Raw genomic sequence first — 19,232 nt, forward strand, 5'->3', positions numbered from 1 at the left:
CATCTTGGGATGGATAACTCTCCAATACATATGCATAGCTAATATCGCATAACTATATTATTTAATTCCTTCAATAAAAAATCATATAGTACCACAAAATTAAAAAAAAAAACGGAATGTACCCACAAATACTGATTTCATTATTGACATTAGATCATCATATATGAATTGAATAATTTGCGAGTTATTTAAGAAAATTTAAATTAAATTACAACTCATGAAACTAGCAACTGTAAATAATTTTGAAAGAGTTTTTTAATGTAGAAAAAATAATTTTTTTTATTTTTTACGTGGCTTTTATGTCATTTTAATTTGTTGGATATAGTATTTATATCGGTAGAGAAGATTTGAACCCACGACCTAGCAGTTTACTGCTCAGCACTTATAACATTTGAGCTAAAGCTCATTGTCATTATTATTTGTATGCAACTAAATTTTAAATTTTAAATTTAAATATCATTTGAGTTTAATTTTTTTTTTTTAAAAAGCTATTTTTAAAAATTTAAGCTCAACCAAACTCGGGTTTATATTAAACTTTAAACTCTACTTTTTCGGATTTAAACTCGTACTTGACATCTAAAGCTTTTTATTGGATTTTTTTTAGGATCTAAAGCTTATTATGTTGGAGGAGGAGACACTTGAAGATGAACAAACAATAATTTATGAGAAAGAGAATAAATAAACAATAATAGAAGAGGCATTAACTCAAAACAAAGCTGATGGTGACAGCTAAATCATCTGGAATTTGGTGGATTTGGCGTTTTCTCATATTAGTTGGTTGGGTTATTTATGTCCACGTGCATAAAAATTTATCATATTATAAAGATTAAATAAATTGATATTTTAATACTATATTAAAGATAATAAATTTACCTTTAAAATATATCAATTTAGTCCAACGGTTTTATAATTTGTGTTATTATATCAAAATGTTTAATAACATAATAAAATTAATTAAACAATACATATATTTTATTTTTTATTTTATTTTACAAACTGGTTAAAAATTATTAAACATAGTTTAATAAAAATGATGATATGATAAAGTCATGAATTTGTTAGGGTGTCATAGATGATAGACCTTAAAGAATATTGGACCGCTGTTTAAAAAAAATACTAAACTGAGAAAAATTGAATTTTCTTTTTAATAATTGGGGATGCGTTTATGAAAAAAATAGAACTCACGACCTAGTAGTTTGCTGTTCCACGATTATATTATTTGAGTTATAACTCATTAGTTTTAATATAGTTATTTGAAAAAGAATTTCCAAAAAACCGATAAAACTAAATTTGTGAAGAATATTTTTTGATGCAAGTTTTATTTTTCTTCCTTTATTTTTCACTTTGGGAAAGTTTAACCGGACTTTGTATTTTTTATTTTATTTTTATTGATTGAAGAAATTTGGTTTTAATGACTCCAAAATTTTACTTTAAAATATTAAGATTATTTTCTGATGCAAATTTTGTATATCTTTTTTTATTTTCACCTCGGTGAAGTTTAATTGGAGTTTGTATTTTTTTATTTTATTTTTATTGATTGAGGAAACTCAGTTTCTTGTCTATAAAATTTTACTTAAAAACATTAAGATAATAAATTATATTTTTTCACTAAAAATTATACGCTGTATTTTTTTTATTGTTTGGAAATAGTTAGTTTAAAATGTAAAATTATTGACCCAAACAATTATCATATTTGGTAAATCTGTTAATATAATTTAACAATAGTTATAAATATATTAGTTCATTTATTGATTATAAAATCTAAAATTATAGTCTCAACACTAATCAATTTTTTTGTTTCTGATTAATAGCTAATAAGAGTTAAAACATGTACATTAATTTGCCAGTAAAATTTGTGAATTTTTTAACATATTATGTATTATTGAAAGGAATATGATTTGGAGAGATCCGGATCCTTATAGATAATTATTATGGGCCATTAATATAAAATAAAACAAGACATATCTTCTTCTTCTTTAAGTTTGTCTGCCAAAACCATTGCATAATACAAATAGAAGTGATGCCTGCAAATGAATGGATTAATAAATTATTTGGTTTTGGACTCCGCCAGTAACTATAAATTGTATATTATCGATATTGGCAAATGATATATCCACGAATGTGTTCAAAATAGTGGATTAAATAACATTTTTTGTTTATTATATTTCAGAATTTGGTGAAGAAAATCAAATAAGACTGAACAAATGATTTGAAAAGAAAAAAAATAACATCCTAAAATTAACATTATAGTTTGTTTTATCCTTTCAACTTTAACTCATCCAATAATTTTCCCATGCTTAAACTCTAATTTATATACAATGTTCAATTATTTTCTAACGCTTCATATAAGAGTAAAACGAGTAAAAATATCAAATTAAGGACATTAATTTTTATTGAACTTTAGATTCCATCCTTCACTTTTAGGGGGGCTGGGGGATCCTAGTGGCCTATAATGGACAAACAGAAATGGAGGCACTATGATGGGTAATATTGACGATTGTGTTGCTTATATGGGCTAAATATCCATTTTAAGGCCATCTCCAATAGTCCCACGTCAACAAAAAAATATTAAAAATTTCAACCATTCAAAATACCCCTAATTTAATTTAAAAAAAAAACTAAAAAAAACAAATAAACGCAATCTAATATAACCATTCGATTAACTCAAAAACCGACCCAACCACCACACCCACCCAGCCACCGCCGTCGTCCCATCACCGCCAAAAAAAATTTCTGTCATCTTCTTCAATGACTGATGACCGAAAAATTTTCTGGTTATCAAAAAACCTTCAGATCTGTTCTTGAAACAGATTCGTCGATCTGTTCCTCAAGAACAGATCCATGGCGGATCTGTTCCTGAGGGGATGATCGAAAAATTTTCCAGTCATCTTTAACTCGGAGAAGGTGACAGGAAAATTTTTCGGCGGTAGTTGGGTCGGTTGTTGAGTTAATCGAATGGTTTAAATTAGATTGGGTTGTTTTTTTTTCTTTTTCTAAATTAAATGAGGGGTATTTTGGGTGTTTGAAATTTTTAAGGTATTTTGCTGACGTGGCGCCGTTACATTTTTTTTTAGAATGACAATTGACTGGAAAAAAAAACGGCACCAGGGCTATATATTTTGGTTATATTTGAAGTTTAAGGGGTTTTGTGAGCGCCACCACAAAAATTAGGAGGTTTTGTGTTCGTTTTCAAACATTAGGGGGTTTTGTGATCCAACCCCCAAAAGTCAGGGACCATGAATGATTAATAACCTTCTCTATAAGTACTCCAAATGTAGGTAAGGTTAAGTTAAGATTAATACTCCACTTTTTTAATATATATAATTTCTGCTAAACGAACAATAAAAAAAATGAAGGGAGTATTTTTTTTTTCACTCATGATACTACACTTATTCAATTGTATTAGTATTGATGAAGGTGAAGGAATTCATATGAAAATTAAATTATTGTCGTTTATCTAATCTAAAATAATATTATTATTGTTTATTATTTAGTTAACATTCAATGTTGTTATTTATTTATTCTACAACCTCAAACTAAACCAAACTAAATTTATCAATTTGGTTTGAGTTTCGGTTCGATATGTCTTTACACATTCTAATTATTTTCCGACAGTCCATATTGTAGTACTAGTTTATATACTACTTTTTATCGTTCATCAATAAAATTATTGGTCGATCCAATTATGGCCACTTGCATCTCTCTTCTGTAATGGTAGGCCGCATTTGTTTATCCATTTATTTATTTTTTAAATTTAAGCATGTGCGCAATTTTTGATCTTCATTTTTTCTTTCAACTAAGTAGCTAGCTCCTGATCTGTTTAGGTGGGAAGTTAAGCTCCCTAATTTTACTTGTAATGCTCTGTATATGCTTTAATGACTATTAATCTACTTCTTCATTTCTAAAAAATATAAAAGTTACTATATTTTTCGTATGAATATTCACAACAGTCAAATATTGATTGAACGAACTGTATTAGTGTAGCTACTGATTTATAAATTTCCAATTACAGTACGATTGATTTGTACAAAATGATTATGGAATAATTAATTTTCCAAAAGTTAATATTATATTCATTATTAGTTTCAACCTTAATACTAATACATATTTATGTTTGTAATGTTATGATATTTAAACATGCAACAATACTACTGATCGAGATTGATGTATGTCATATTGTGCGGCCATGCAAAAAAAAAAAACTTAAAGAAGAGTATAAAAGAAAGTTTCTAACAATTAATTTTGACGGATAAGTTAGTATACATATGATAAGGTAGGTAATTAAAACAAAAAGAGAGAGGTTGAACAAAAGATAAAAAATATTACATAGAATTTGTTTATAAGTATGTATATGTACAACTAATCATGTTTTTCATTAAATTTATATCAATGGTGAAATGTACTTTTTATTTTGTTTAGACAACTATGTACATAAATATCCGTCTGAAGATACAAGTCTTTTACATAGAAATTTATCTAAATATATAATAGCTACGTATTTTTACATTAATGATCCGTGAATTCTTCATTGCTGATTTTTGTTTTATCAATAAAATCAGTGGTATTTTAAACTTTATGATGGTTTTATTTTCTGATGGATATTCCAAATTTATGATATTGTTGTATTGCAGTTTAACTCAATTATTAACACTATGATGGAAGCTCAATTATTTGACAACAACATTTTGTTTTGCTTTTGGTTATAAACAGTGATAATGCACTAGTTTTTAGCAGCATATGCAAGTGTTGAGAGCTGTTACTGATGGCAAGTTATTGACAAATATTTAATTTTATTTAAAACTTTTGCATTTTTTTATCAATTACGATCAATTTTTTTATTTTTTATAATTATGTCCAATTTAAGCTTTTTTGTTTGTAATTATGACCAAAATGTTTAATTTTATTTTTTAAATTCAAACCTTTCAATTGTTTATCAATTGCGATCAAACATTTATATTCACTCTTCCTAAAAGTTAGACAATTTTTAAAATTTGGTCGTAATTGATAAAAAAATGCAAAGGTTTGAATTTAAAAAAGGGTAAATTCCATAAAAAATTATGACCTTTACATGAAGTTTCATTTTAATCACGACTTTTAAAAGTTGCCATATAAAACCATGAACTTTCATTTTTTTTCAAATATATCACCAAATTGATTTTCAGTGTATGTTTTGCTGATGTGGCAACCGGAATCCGGCTGATTTGAAAAAAAAAATGAAAGGTAAAAATACACCGGAAAATAGTCGGTGATAAATTTGAAAAAAAAATGAAAGGTCATGGTTTTATATGGTAACTTTTAAAAATCGTGATTAAAATAAAAATTCATGTAAAGTTCGTGATTTTTTATGAAATTAACCCTTGAAAAAATGATAAGTTTTAGTTACAATTGCCAAAAAAACTTTCAAAATGGACATAATTGTAAAATTTTAAAAATTTAGTCATAATTGATAAAAAAATACAAAAGATTAGATTTAAAAAATGATTAGGCCATATATATATATAATTGGTCATGTAGGATTATAAAAACATTTATTAATTAACTACACATGATATTGTTAAATATAGTTAATCAATTAATAAATAATTCTTTTATAAAATTATATATAATATTTCCTGATCAGCTAATTACATTAAAAAATATTACGTATGATGTAACCAGTAAATGATTTATAATCTTATATATAGCAAACTTATAAGAAATTATCCATTTCAGAACATAAGGGAAGGGGAAAATGGAGCATGGTAAACCCACTGTTCCAATTAGTATGGAGATAGCCATAGGTGAAAATGACACCACCAAATGCTCCATCAAATTTTAGTAAATTTTATTGTCTTTTTTTGTTTTTCAAACACTCCATGATTATTGTTCCAAAAGTAAAAGAAAAATTAGTTAATTGCATTACTTTGTTTTCCTTTAATATGTTTTCTCATTAATTGTATATACAGGGGCATAATAAGGAATAAAAAGGGATAAAAGAAGAACAAATTATTACGAGACCTCTTATATTTCTTATAATTTACGTTTTAGTCCCTCAAATTTAAAAATCAAACAATAGAAATTTTCATTTTTATTTTCATCAACAGTTTAGAAAAATAAACATAAATAAAAAATATGTAACTAGAAACATTATTTACCAACGAGGAATCCAAATACAAAAGATCTAACTAGAAACATAAACACAAATAAAAAATTCACTATATTAAAATGTGATGGAAATACATATAATATGATATATGGGCTTCACTAAAGAGAAATATAGGTAGGCCGATCCAACGGCTAATGAGTTAATCCAGCACGTGGCACATATCATAATTCCTTACAATGATTTACGGTGCAATTAACGAAATATGGCTTCAATATCATTGTCCAAAAATTACTATAAATAGGAACTCACTGTCTCTTCCCACTTCAAACAAACCAGACCACCATCACTCTCTTTTCTTCTCCTGCTTCATCTTCTTGATTCAAACATTATACACTTAACGGTAAGAATATTCATAATCTAAGACATAAATTAAACAGAAGCTTAGTTTAAGGTTTCCACTTTTGTCTGGTTTAATTTAAGTTTTAAGCTTGTTAATGTTAGTTTTTTTTTTTTTTTTGGTGTTGAAGGATTAAGAAAATGAGGCTTTTGAAAGTAGCAACCTGCAACTTGAACCAATGGGCAATGGAATTTGACTGTAATTTAAAGAACATAAAAGAGTCCATTATTAAGGCTAAAGAAGCTGGTGCAGCTATTAGACTTGGTCCTGAGCTTGAAGTCACTGGCTATGGCTGTGAAGATCACTTCCTTGAACTTGATACCGTCACCCATTCGTAAGCTTCTTCTACATTTTCCTCTCTTTATTTTCTTTTAGTTCATTAGAATTTCACCACAGTTGCACCGGAGTTTCAACTATATTTTTTGTCTAAAAAGCAAATATTAATAAGCTACTTTGATATGCAGATGGGATTGCTTGAAAGAGATTCTTACTGGAGATTTGACAGATGGGATACTATGCAGCATTGGGATGCCGGTGATCAACGGATCGGAACGTTACAATTGTCAAGTTTTATGCATGAACAGAAAAATCATAATGATTCGTCCAAAGCTGAGGCTGGCCAATGATGGAAATTACAGAGAATACAGATGGTTCAAGGCATGGAAGCAAAAATACCAGCTTGTTGATTTTCAACTCCCTACTGATGTTGCTGAAGCTATTTCCCAGACATCTGTTCCTTTTGGCTACGGCTACGTTCAATTCTTGGACACGTAAGAACCATTAGATTTCATTTTTGTTATCATATAAGAATTTTAATGTCGAAAAAGATAAATATTAATTTTGCTTTGTTTTAGTGCTGTTGCTGCTGAAGTTTGTGAAGAGCTGTTCACTCCATTCCCTCCACACTCTGAGCTTGCACTGAACGGAGTTGAAGTGTTCTTGAATTCGAGTGGAAGCCATCATCAGTTGAGAAAGCTGGATCTTCGTGTTCGTGCTTTGAAAGGTGCTACACAGACTCTTGGAGGAGTTTATATGTACAGTAATCATCAGGGATGTGATGGTGGTCGTCTTTACTACGGTATACACACACTCCAATTTACATATAAATGACTAGTTATTTACGTATTCGAATGTATAATTGAAAGAAAATGATTGATCTGGTGCAGATGGGTGTTCTTGTGTTGTTGTAAATGGAGAAGTTGTTTCTCTTGGCTCACAATTTTCTTTGAAGGATGTGGAGTTAGTTGTTGCTCAGGTGGATTTGGACAAGGTAATTAAACATGGTACAATTTGATATTGCTAATGTTTGTTTTTCTTTATCTTCTGTCAATAATTGTGCATTTCTGTGATGACAGGTTACCAGTCTTAGAGGATCTGTGATTAGCTTTCAAGAACAATCAAAAGGCAGATCTACATTAAAATCAGTATCAGTACCCGTCAATCTTTGCCAATCTTTTGACAGACAAGTTGCCCTTTCTAATCCCATTAAGGTTAGCATTTCATTTCTCCACAAAAACAAAGACTGTTGCTAATTTGCAGATCAATTAACCGCGTTTGATGATAACTTGCAGATCAATTATCACTGCCCTGAGGAAGAAATTGCACTAGGCCCTGCTTGCTGGCTATGGGATTATCTGAGAAGAAGTGGAGCTTCAGGATTCTTGCTTCCTCTTTCTGGTGGAGCTGATAGCTCCTCTGTCTCTGCCATTGTTGGCTCCATGTGCAACCTTGTTGTCAAAGGTAGCTATTTTTTCGTAGGACGCATGGTGTATATTTTAAAGATGCTTGTAATTTAATCTTTGGAGTTTTTGCAGAAATTGCTGAAGGAAATGAACAAGTCAAAGTTGATGCAATTCGTATCGGATGTTATCCTGAAGGGCAATATCCTACTGATCCCAAAGAATTTGCAGGCCGCATATTTTACACTCTTTTCCTTGGAACCGAAAACAGGTTAGACTGTGTTTCTTGTTGAATCTTCAAATTTCTTAGGTCTGTTTTAGCTTGTGTTATGATGACATGAACTAACAACAATATTGATGTTGTGCAGTTCTCAAGATACAAGAAACCGTGCACTGAAACTTGCTGCTGAAGTCGGTTCAAAACACTACAATCTTACAATCGATAGCGTTGTTTTATCGCTGGTCACCTTCTTCCAAAAGCTAACTGGCAAGCTACCACAATATACGGTAACACAAAAAGTCATGTTTATCAATTCTCCCATTGCAGATTAACAATTTTATTTCATTACCAATCTCAAAATAATCATTAATTGCAGGTTGATGGAGGTTCTGAAGTTGAGAACTTAGCACTGCAGAACATTCAAGCAAGAATCAGAATGGTTATAGCCTTCATGTTGGCCTCACTCTTGCCGTGGATCAATAATAAACCGAAGTATCATCTCGTTTTGAGTACCTCCAATGTCGATGAAGGACTCCGTGGTCACTTGACAAAGGTAGATCAATCTTATGAAATTATTAAATATTTTGTTTGATTTGATTTTCAGATATTAGTAGTATTATCTGTAACTTTCTATTATAAATATGCTTAATGACATTTGTTCTGCAGTATGATTGCAGCTCAGCAGATTTGAATCCTCTGGGAAGTATGAACAAGACTGATATTTGGGCGTTTATGCGATGGGGAGCTGTGAATCTTGGTTATCCAACTCTAGCTGAAGTGGCCGATGCTCCTCCAAGTGCTGAATTGGAGCCTATTCGCGAAGACTACAGACAACTTGATGAATTAGATATGGGAATGACTTATGAAGAACTCTCCATGTATGGAAGGTTGCGAAAGATTTTCCGTTGCGGCCCTGTCTCCATGTTTAAGGTATGACTTGCTAGCAGAATGAGCGCAATGTATAATGATAATACATTCATGGATTCAGAAATCTAATGTTTCACATTTTACTGTTGCAGAATTTGTGCTGTGAATGGAGCACAAAATGTTCCCCATCAGAAGTGGCTGACAAAGTCAAGCTTTTCTTCCATTATTACTCCATCAATCGCCACAAAATGACTACTTTAACACCTTCCTACTATGTTGAGGTATTTCATAGTTCTATGTTTATTACTAGTATTACTACCTTATACTGTCTGTCCGTCAAGAAGTTAACTCGAAAATGTTCGATTTCTTGCAGAGTTATTCAGCAGAGGACAACAGATACGATCTTCGCCAATTCTTGTACAATATTTCATGGCCGTACCAATTCCGAAAGATGGATGAACTTGTTGCTAAGTTAGAAGGCAACAAAGCAAATTTAAATAAGCAACAGCCATTGGATGTTCCTGCAAATGGTCATTAGCTGAAAAGCTTCAGAAGTCCTATGGTCCAAGATTATAACCTCTATGGACTAAGTGTGTGCAAAATAAGGCTTGTAGCCATAATTTTTATTTTGCAATCTGAATTAAGCCATAGATTGTGGATCTTTAAATCATCGGAAAAGTGGTCCTGCAAGAATTTTCAGGCAGGATCATTTGATATTTATGGATCATATATATGCAAGTGTCAATTCTAAGTGCTTTGCCATGTATTTTAACTTTTTGTTACCGATCTATTAATAAGAAAAGTTTGCTTTTCTTGTTATATTTCCTCCATTTGATTCTTTTTTGCAAATTGGAAAAATTATTGATATTGTAACTTGAAGCACCCTCGAGCACGAACGGGATTAAATTTTTAAGCTCAAATTTGAACGTTATCTGAGCTACTTGAGTTTGAGTTCGAACTCGACTTGAATTTAATAAAAAAATAAAAACAATTAATAAAATTTATTAAATTTTATGCATTAGAATATTCTTCACTATAAAATATAAAATTCAACAAATTAAGATGATAAACATCTAAATATAGAGAATATTTTATTATTATTATTATTATTATAGGTATTTAACAAGCTTATATAGATTTGCGAGCCTCTAATCTCACTGGAGCTTGATTCGAGATTAAACTCAAGTAGCCCGAAAACGACTCAAATTTGAGAAAATTACACACATATACCAAAAATTCCTAAAATATTTACCAAAATTCTATTAAAACATATTGTTTACAAAAATACCACTTATAAAATTTAAAATACAACAATACTTAAATTTCCATACTTATTTACAAATATCTATATAAAACATATAAAGTTGAAGTGAAAAACACTGTACATTGTACAGTAATTTCACTTCTCCATTATGTCCTCCTATTTGTTCTTCTTCTTCATATTTGTGTTGTCCATTTTAGTAATTTCCAAGCATGTCTCATATAAATGCCCATATCTTCTGCGTTTAATTTCCAAAAAACCAATGTGTATTTACTATTTTTTACATTTTTGTCTTTACATAATCATTACCTTTGCTTTTCTATTTACGAAACTGCCACTAAATTAATTAATTTTGTCGCTGTAAATAACCTCTTAGTAATTAATGTTAGTACTAATATATAAACTAATGATAATTATAGTATTTTCAAATTTAAATTTAATTTTTTTTGTTTATTTTTTTTGTTAAATTAAAGTATTAATCATTTAATTTTTCGATATAAAATTATACAATATACATATAGTAATAAAAAAATTGAAATTAAATTTAGTTATAATTATTTTTCTAATTGTTTGATTAATGTTAAAATCTCATTTATGTTACATTCCATTGTTATATTTGTTGAAAACCTTCTAAAATAACAATTACTATGATATATAATTTAGTATTTGGAGGGTCATTTTAAATATAAAAATTAAAATTATTTTATGATTACATGATAACTATATATCAAGTTTTGTATTAAATTAGAGATATTAAATAGAAATAATAAATTATTATATAATATTTTAAAATGGAATATATTTAAAATCAATTTTTTCAAATCTATATTCAAATAATGTCTTTTAAATATAATTAATTCTTATAATAGGTGGTATTTAAAAAAAAAACAGTACAACCTATTACCTTTCTTTGCTTTTATTATAGAAATATTCTTTTAATGTAATGTTTTATAAAATAAGATTGATTGTTAGGTTTGAATTTGTATAAAATTGGTCACCGCCTATTTTTTTATTTCAAAAACTCCTCTAATTTTTATTTTTAAAAAATATAGTTAGTAAATTTGAATTTTTGTATAAGCGGCTTTCCATATAAATGTTAGAAAATGAAAATCGTTTTCTTGCCCAAAACATCTTCCTTTATATCGTTGGTTATATATTTTTATTTATTTATAATTAAGAAACCTAATTATGTTTACTAATCAAAATTTTTATAGTAATTTATATATAAAGGATTATGCTCTATATTATTTTCATCACTAAATATCAGTTGGGTACAAATGTTACACTAAAATAGTATAATTTTATAAAATCAATTACAGTAGATGACATGATTTTTTAAATTTTGAAAAAAATGCTATTTATATTTTTTGGATTCTCTCAATTTCAAATAAGTTTGAGGAGGTCATATTCACGAACTACACCGTTCATTGTAAAATGAATGGTGTAGATTAATTTGATTAAAATTTTACTTTTTTGATCTACACCGTTCATTTTGTATTTAACGGTGTAGATCGTGAACATGGCCCACTCAAGTTTAAAATGAACTTGAGAAAATCCCAATCCATTTTCCATACAATAATAAATCATTGATCATTTTATTTATGAACTTAGGTCATTTTAATAATTTTCATTAAAATAATATAGATAATTCAATAAGTAATGTTGTGACTTTTATTTAACTAACTTCAATACTTTTTTTATCTAATAAATTTAACAAAATTCAAAATATTTAACGGATACATAACGGTAATATAACAACTCTATTTTTTACTATATATACTCACTTTACTATTTGTTTTCACTACACAATTTATTTCATTCTTTTTATAAAAAATTTATAGTCTTTAGAAACAATTCAAAATAAATTCGGTTTTAGTTTTAATTATTATAAATGTAATTTTATTGTTCATTAGTATGTTTAATCTAGCATCAAATTTTTTTTATTTCTTTTTAATTTCTTTTTGTATTTTTAGTTCTATATTTATTAGGTTTTGCAATAATTACAAATTATGAATTATAAATGTGAAGATTAATAATATATTTATTTTTTACTATATAATTAACACGTTTATTACATATTCTATTTCATTTGTCTAAACCACTTTATGAGTTTCAAGTGATTGGTACATAATCACTTCTTTAAGATTCAGAAACATAAAGGAACGAGAACCGAAAAACTATATCCGAATTGTTATAGCCTGGCCCCAATGCGCAATTTCATTTTTAAAAAATTTCGGAATTAGCAAGAAAGACACTCTGAATCCAGTTCCTTCGCAATTTTGACAGTTTTTTTAACTATAATCGGCTTCTTCCAGCAACATCTTATGAAGTCTGTCGATCTCTTCAACATATTGGTGATGGATCTCCTTTGGAAGTAGTATTTAGTTTGAAGACTGCGTAAATAATTACTATAGTGTTCGAGTTGTCTTTAAATAAAAAAAAACGGTTTTCCCCGAAGCAACGCGAGGGTCTCGTACTAGTATGTATATATAATTGTTTCTTTTCAAACACCTGCTCTAATCAAAACACAGAGAACATCTTACATTAACCAGAATATATATAGTAAGTAAGTTTGTATACACAGTTACTACAAATTTCGTATATATAATTTATTAATTTCATATAATAATAAGAATTATATTCATTTGAAATACAGATCTGAAAAGCAGATCAGTTGTAGCATGATTTTTTAAACGGGAAGAAGCTTTGCAAGAGCATTAACCCCGATGAGGCTGTTGCGTATAGTGCTTCTGTCCAGGCTGCAATCTTAAGTGGTGAGGGTAATGAGAAGGTGCAAGAACTCTCCGGCTTTTTTGATAAACGTAGCAATTACCACAAAGAAGAACAAGTGTTCTCGACTTACTCCAAGAAAATTCAAGAAGGGCAACGGGTGAGGCGGCGGCGGCGGCGGTGCGATCAGATCTACTGGAGAGAAAGAACTCGACGTTGCTTCTTGGGAGAAAGATGCGACCGGCTTTGTTGCTCTGCTTAACGGAGTTACTGGTTTGAAGAGATGCGGCGGCGGCGGCGGCGGCTAAGAAACCCTAAATGGAGAGAAGAGAAAGAAACAAATAATTACTCTTTCATCTTTTTTTAAACGGTTTTGCTTTTTTCATATACAAGCATAGCAGTTATTTATTTTAGGAATTTTAAGTTAATAAGTAACCTTATCTGAATTCAAAAAAAAAAGTAACCTTATCTTTTCCTCTATAATTGTAATTAAAAAACAAAACGTTTTATTTCTGTAATATACGAAACTTAAAATGTAAATACAATTCAAATATTGTATTACTGTAATTATTTTATATTTTCTTTGTTTTGGGTGTAACTCATGAGTAGCGAAGCCCGACTCTACGTCCCACATAACAGAAAAGCTCGAAATTTTTTACTTTGTAATATCCCATGGTTCATTTTTTTTTCTTTTTTACCACTTCACAACGGAGATATAATTGATTTTGTCAATCAAATTCAGTTCTATAAACAACCAATTTGTTGTTTTGAGAAAAATGGCCTTCATTCAATTTGTGAAAGAGTTAATTGAATTGTTAGGTTAATTTTTGGTGCAAGTTAAAGAAAAGGTAAGGAGTTGATAAAACTTCGAGTTGAATTGCAAGCAGAGGAAATGACAATGAGTATTCTTTCTGTTCGACCTAATGTCTGAGACAGCAGAAAATCTCCTTCATATGCACACAGATCAATTATTGTTTTGCGATTGCTTTATTGTTCTGCTGCTGCAAATTTTTATGTTTTGTATGATCCATTTGCTGTTGTTTTCAGATTTGATTCGGTAACATCAGCTTCAATCTCCTCAACTATTTCATCAATCTTGCGGAACTGATAACTCCATCTTGTGTTATACAGAATCTGGCGAAGATCGCACCGATTATCATCAGGTGAGTAACTCTGCATGCATTTGGATAAGCTATAAGTTTCTTGAATAATACAATTGCAAAGTTATTTTTGATAATTGAAATTGAATTTACCTCAGCATGACAAAAAGGTGTTAAGACAGACATTTTGTGCCTGTTAATTGAATAGCACTTGAAGAGGTTTTTTACTTTATCAGCCACCTCTGATGGACTTAATGTTGAACTCCATTTCTGGCACAGAGTCTGTCACCAAGCGTATGTCTGTAAGCTTTAACTCGGTTATAATAATAGACAGTGATATGCGAAAACAAACCTTAAACATTGAAACCGGCCCACAACGAGAATTTCTTCTTGATTTTGCATAAACTGAGATTTCTTCACTTGTAATTTCCTTTTCTTTATCATCAATCTGTTAAATGCAGAGTGTAAGTATATCAAACTGGATGATACAACTGTTAATAGTGCAAATCCACCCATGTAGCATCGAAATAGAAAAGCTGAAACGTAAAAGGCCCAAATAGAAATCATTAAAAGTTTAGAGTTTTGGAGTTTAGAAGCATTTCCGGAAACAGTAACAAAACACCGAAACATTTGATAAGTTTTTGTGCAACATAGCAAATCACAACAGAAATTTGACTGACAGGTGCTTCAGTTTCTGCCAAGGATGAGTAACCGAGATTATTGGCAGCCCAGTGTAAAAACGACTTGAGATCCTGCTTATTTATGCTTCCTATTGGATTTAAATCTCCTGAAGAACAGCCATACTGCAAAGGAGTATCAAGTGAATCATTTAATCCAACAATATTAGAATATGGTTCACTTGAACTCCACAATGGCAGTACCTTAGTTAGCTGACCGGTCAATGCTCCATCCACAGTAGAGCTACTCAAAACAAGAAGAAACCCTGTCTTGCTTTGAACCCAAGGCAAGAGCGCGGCTAGCATATATGCTAGAACCATTCTTATTCGATCTTGAATGTTCTGCAACCCTCGATTCTCAACTTCAGAACCCCCATCTACCTAGAAAAACAAAAGCCAGATTTACAAAATTATATGAGCCAATTCATGAGCTCTTAATCGAGCTCCTATATGAGCCATCTCGGGTGGTATTAATAGAGCTCGTATACAAGCTCATGAACTTACATGAGCCGAGCACCAATATGCTCAAGCTCAGCTCGATTAAATAAATGAACATAAAATATAATTCGATGTCAGTTCGTTTACAGCCCTATATATGACCCGTTCTTTAGTACCTTATTGCGTGGTCGCTTTCCAGTAAGTGCTTGAAAGACTGATAAGAGTGCAGAAACAAGACTGTCAATCAGAACTTCAAGATGCCATGAGCCAATATTATCTGCTAAATCTTTTGCTCGCTTTTTTGTGTCTTGAGAACTGCAGAAAATGAAAGATGTTACTTCACTACACTAAAACAATCTGAATCTGAAACAAAAAAACTATCACCATCCAATCATTTTGTTTACATTGGCTGACCTGTTATCGCAGCCCATATATACGGTGCAAAATATGCGCTTAGCAAATTCTTTGCTGTCTGTAGGGAATTTTCCATCAGAATAACATCCAATTTTTATTGCATCAGCTTTGACTTGTTCATTCCCATTTGCAATCTCTGCAAACTACCATTTCATGAGTAGTAATCACAAAATATAAGGACAATTAGTAATTATTTTGCGGAAACATAAATGATGAAAAGGGAAATGTTTAAACGGAAAACAAAGAAATTATATTTTTTTAATAGAATACATTATATATAAAGTTTCAGAGTTTCAAAAGCATCTCGAAAACCGAAAAGCTGAAACATAGTACTCGACTAGTTTACGTGCAACATAGAATCATCCTAGAGTTGACCTTTGACAACAAGCTGGCACATGGAGCCAACTATAGCAGCTACAGAGGAGCTAGCCACTTCACCAGAAAGAGGAAGCAAAAATCCCGAAGCTTCACTTCTTCTTAAGTAGTCCCATAGCCAGCAAGCAGGACCCAATGCTATTTCCTCCTCATGAACGTACGGCTTGATCTGTTGACAATAGCCATAGCCAAATTTAGCAAACTTCGAGTAACAATTTCCCTTACAATTTATGTTGCACAGAAACTTGTCAAGTTCTAAATTTTGGCATTTTGTTTTCGTTAACGGAAACAATTTTTAAAACTCAGAAACTTTACATTTATAGCATATTCTTGCTGTTTCCTATTTCAGTGTTTTGACTGTTCGTGTTTCCGTGCAACATGGCTTAAAGTTTGACAATTACCTACTTGGTACAGACCTTAATGGGGGTAGAAATGCAGGCTTTTGGGTTAAAAGGTTGGCAGAGAGCACATGATGCTGCTACTGATGGTATTCTAGTTTTTCCTAGTTGTTCTCGGAAAAGACCTGAAGATCCTCGTTTAGCAGCAACCTGCCATTGAGCAGGACATTAGTTGGTGATAACAATGGCAGATTCTGGCATCTCATAAGAATCACATGAAACAAAGTCTTAAGCAATCACAGGCCTAGCATATGTACCGCATCCAAATCTACTTGAGCAACCACAACCTCAACATCCTTTAAAGAAAACTGTGAGCCTAAGGCTACTACTTCTCCATTTACAACAACACAGGACCATCCATCTGCAACAAACAAATTCTAAGTAACATTTCAAATATCAATCCAGGCTTTAATTAGTCTTACGAGATGAGTATCGTACCGTAATATTGGCGACCGCCATCACAGCCTCGTTGATTGCTGTACATGTAAACTCCTCCAAGACTACGAGTAGACCCAGTTAAAGCAGGTAGACGAAAATCAAGTGACTTACCTACTTGGTGAATACTTCCACTTGCATTCAGCAAAATTTCAACACCATTGAGCGCAAGATCGTCATGAGGAGTCAACGGAGTGAAAAGCTCTTTACAAACTTCAGCAGCAACAGCTCTATATAGGAGATAGAAAAGATACAAACATTTATCAAGAACACTAAAATCTATGTACTTATTGCAAGTATTATGAACCAACAGTCAACTGTTACTTACGTGTCTAGAAATTGAATAAACCCATAACCAAAGGGTGCTGATTTTTGAGATATAGCTTCTGAAATCTCAAGTGGGAGCTGAAAATCCACTAGCTGATCATTCTGGTCCCATGGTCTGAAATATCTGAACTCTATGGAACTGTCACCATTTGCGAGCCTCATTTTTGGTCTAATCATTAGAATCTTCCTATTCATACAAAAAATTTGGCAATTGTAGAGTTCTGATTTATTCAACAGTAGCATTCCTATGCTGCATAGAATTCCATCACTCCAATCACCAACAAGAATTTCTTTCAAGCACTCCCACCTGCCACATCCATAACTTGTGTTACACGAGAAAGGATTTAATCATGTTTCATAGTTCAAATCAAATTGGAGACACTACGGGTGTAATCGAGCCCAGTCAAATCGAAAGACTATTAAGTTTTGAGCTCGGCTCGAGTATAAACTTTTTAAGCTAGTAACTCGAACTTGATTGATTTTTATTTTAGTTGGAGCTTGAGCTGAGTTCATTTAAATAATTGAAAATTGAGTTCCACTCTATTAGCATAAACTTTTAAAAGTTAAATTTTAAATTATCAAAGCTCGATTCACGAGTTTGTTTGAGTATCTTTGAACTCGAACTTGATAGTTGACTCAATAGTTGACTTGAGTAGCTAGAGCTCGAGCTCGAGTTTGACAGTTGACTTGAGCAGTTCGAACTCGAAACTTGATCAAAGAGTGATAACACCCTAAAGACATCATTAATTCTAGCTTGAACTCGTTTCTTGAAGTTGAACATTCATTTAAAAAAAGCAGAAAAATGGAGAAGAAATGAACTGACGAATGAGTGACAGTATCGAGTTCAAGAAAGTGATCTTCACAGCCATAGCCAGTGATTTCAAGCTCAGGACCAAGTCTAATTACTGCACCAGCTTCTTTAGCCTGAGCTATTGATTCTTTAATGTTCTTCAAGTTACCATCAAAATCCATGGCCCATTGGTTCAAGTTGCATGTAGCTACTTTTAACAGCCTCATGATCTCTAAATCCTTCAAACCAAAAGCAATCACAAACCATATAAATTTTGATTCTGTTTATCAAAATTTAAAACAAAAAATGGAATTGAAATCTTACTCTTTGACAAATGTAGCAATGGGGTGATTTAGATGTGGCCCTGCAGTTCTATCCCCTGCTTGAAGAATCACATGATCACACAGACAATATTATATAGCTTTAATCACTTAAACTAATCTGATTAGTGGTGACAGTAAGAATAGAATAAGCAAAAGGTGGTCTTTGATTGGTAAAAAATAAAAAATAAAACACGAACATTGCATGTTTAATATTGATATAGTATTATATAAGCCATAATTGAGATCCGCGCTAGCCTGGTAATTTTCACTTACAGTCCTTGATATTTAAGTTATTTTTCATTGAAGTCCCTTTATTTATTTTTATAACCAGAGAAGAGAATCTATGACATTACGTAAGGAAAAATAGCAGAGATATTCAATCAAATGTATTGGCTAGTTTCACTATCAAGTTTAGCTTATTAGTGCTAAATGGCTAGTTGCGAAATTAGATGGTTTGTGTATAAAATGGTGCAACTTCATTTTCTCTGTATAAAACTAACAAAAACTAATATCACACGATAATGAATGTATGCTAATCATAGATTCCTTATATTGTATGAAATTAAAGAATACAGCTTCAATCTTTTAAAAAACAAAAATCTCTTTTTATAAACCATCTTATTATAAAAAAATATATACCATAGAATCTCAGAAACACATTTTAATTATTGAATTCTAATTTTTTATTACATTAATAAATACCCTCATATCTCAAA

At 30.8% G+C, this 19,232-nt stretch overlaps 2 protein-coding genes and 1 long non-coding RNA gene across 3 annotated transcripts; 2 read left to right on the plus strand and 1 right to left on the minus strand.

Moving 5' to 3' along the window:
- Positions 1-6,380: 6,380 nt before the first annotated feature.
- Positions 6,381-10,067, plus strand: LOC126677110 (glutamine-dependent NAD(+) synthetase-like). The gene is made up of 13 exons (XM_050371566.2): positions 6,381-6,485; positions 6,613-6,816; positions 6,947-7,252; positions 7,337-7,560; positions 7,649-7,752; positions 7,838-7,972; positions 8,054-8,222; positions 8,297-8,432; positions 8,530-8,668; positions 8,758-8,934; positions 9,048-9,311; positions 9,401-9,529; positions 9,622-10,067. Exons 2-13 carry the CDS (start codon positions 6,623-6,625, stop codon positions 9,784-9,786), a joined length of 2,142 nt encoding a protein of 713 aa, XP_050227523.1. The 5' UTR covers positions 6,381-6,485; positions 6,613-6,622; the 3' UTR covers positions 9,787-10,067.
- A 2,952-nt stretch (positions 10,068-13,019) lies between these two features.
- On the plus strand, positions 13,020-14,496 carry LOC126676822 (uncharacterized). Its single transcript, XR_007640426.1, has 2 exons — positions 13,020-14,087; positions 14,287-14,496. It is a non-coding gene; the product is annotated as an uncharacterized LOC126676822 (long non-coding RNA).
- On the minus strand, positions 14,096-18,642 carry LOC126676821 (glutamine-dependent NAD(+) synthetase-like). Its single transcript, XM_050371111.2, has 14 exons — positions 18,518-18,642; positions 18,227-18,432; positions 17,405-17,710; positions 17,080-17,306; positions 16,899-17,002; positions 16,660-16,791; positions 16,244-16,412; positions 15,869-16,004; positions 15,631-15,769; positions 15,221-15,397; positions 15,020-15,142; positions 14,692-14,787; positions 14,493-14,621; positions 14,096-14,412 (listed from the first exon to the last, which is right to left on the minus strand). The coding sequence occupies exons 2-14, from the start codon at positions 18,418-18,420 to the stop codon at positions 14,251-14,253; spliced, it is 2,094 nt and encodes a 697-aa protein (XP_050227068.1). The 5' UTR covers positions 18,421-18,432; positions 18,518-18,642; the 3' UTR covers positions 14,096-14,250.
- Between the last annotated feature and the right edge of the window lie 590 nt (positions 18,643-19,232).

Source organism: Mercurialis annua, linkage group LG4 (assembly GCF_937616625.2).
Source record: "Mercurialis annua linkage group LG4, ddMerAnnu1.2, whole genome shotgun sequence".
Lineage (NCBI taxonomy): Eukaryota > Viridiplantae > Streptophyta > Magnoliopsida > Malpighiales > Euphorbiaceae > Mercurialis > Mercurialis annua.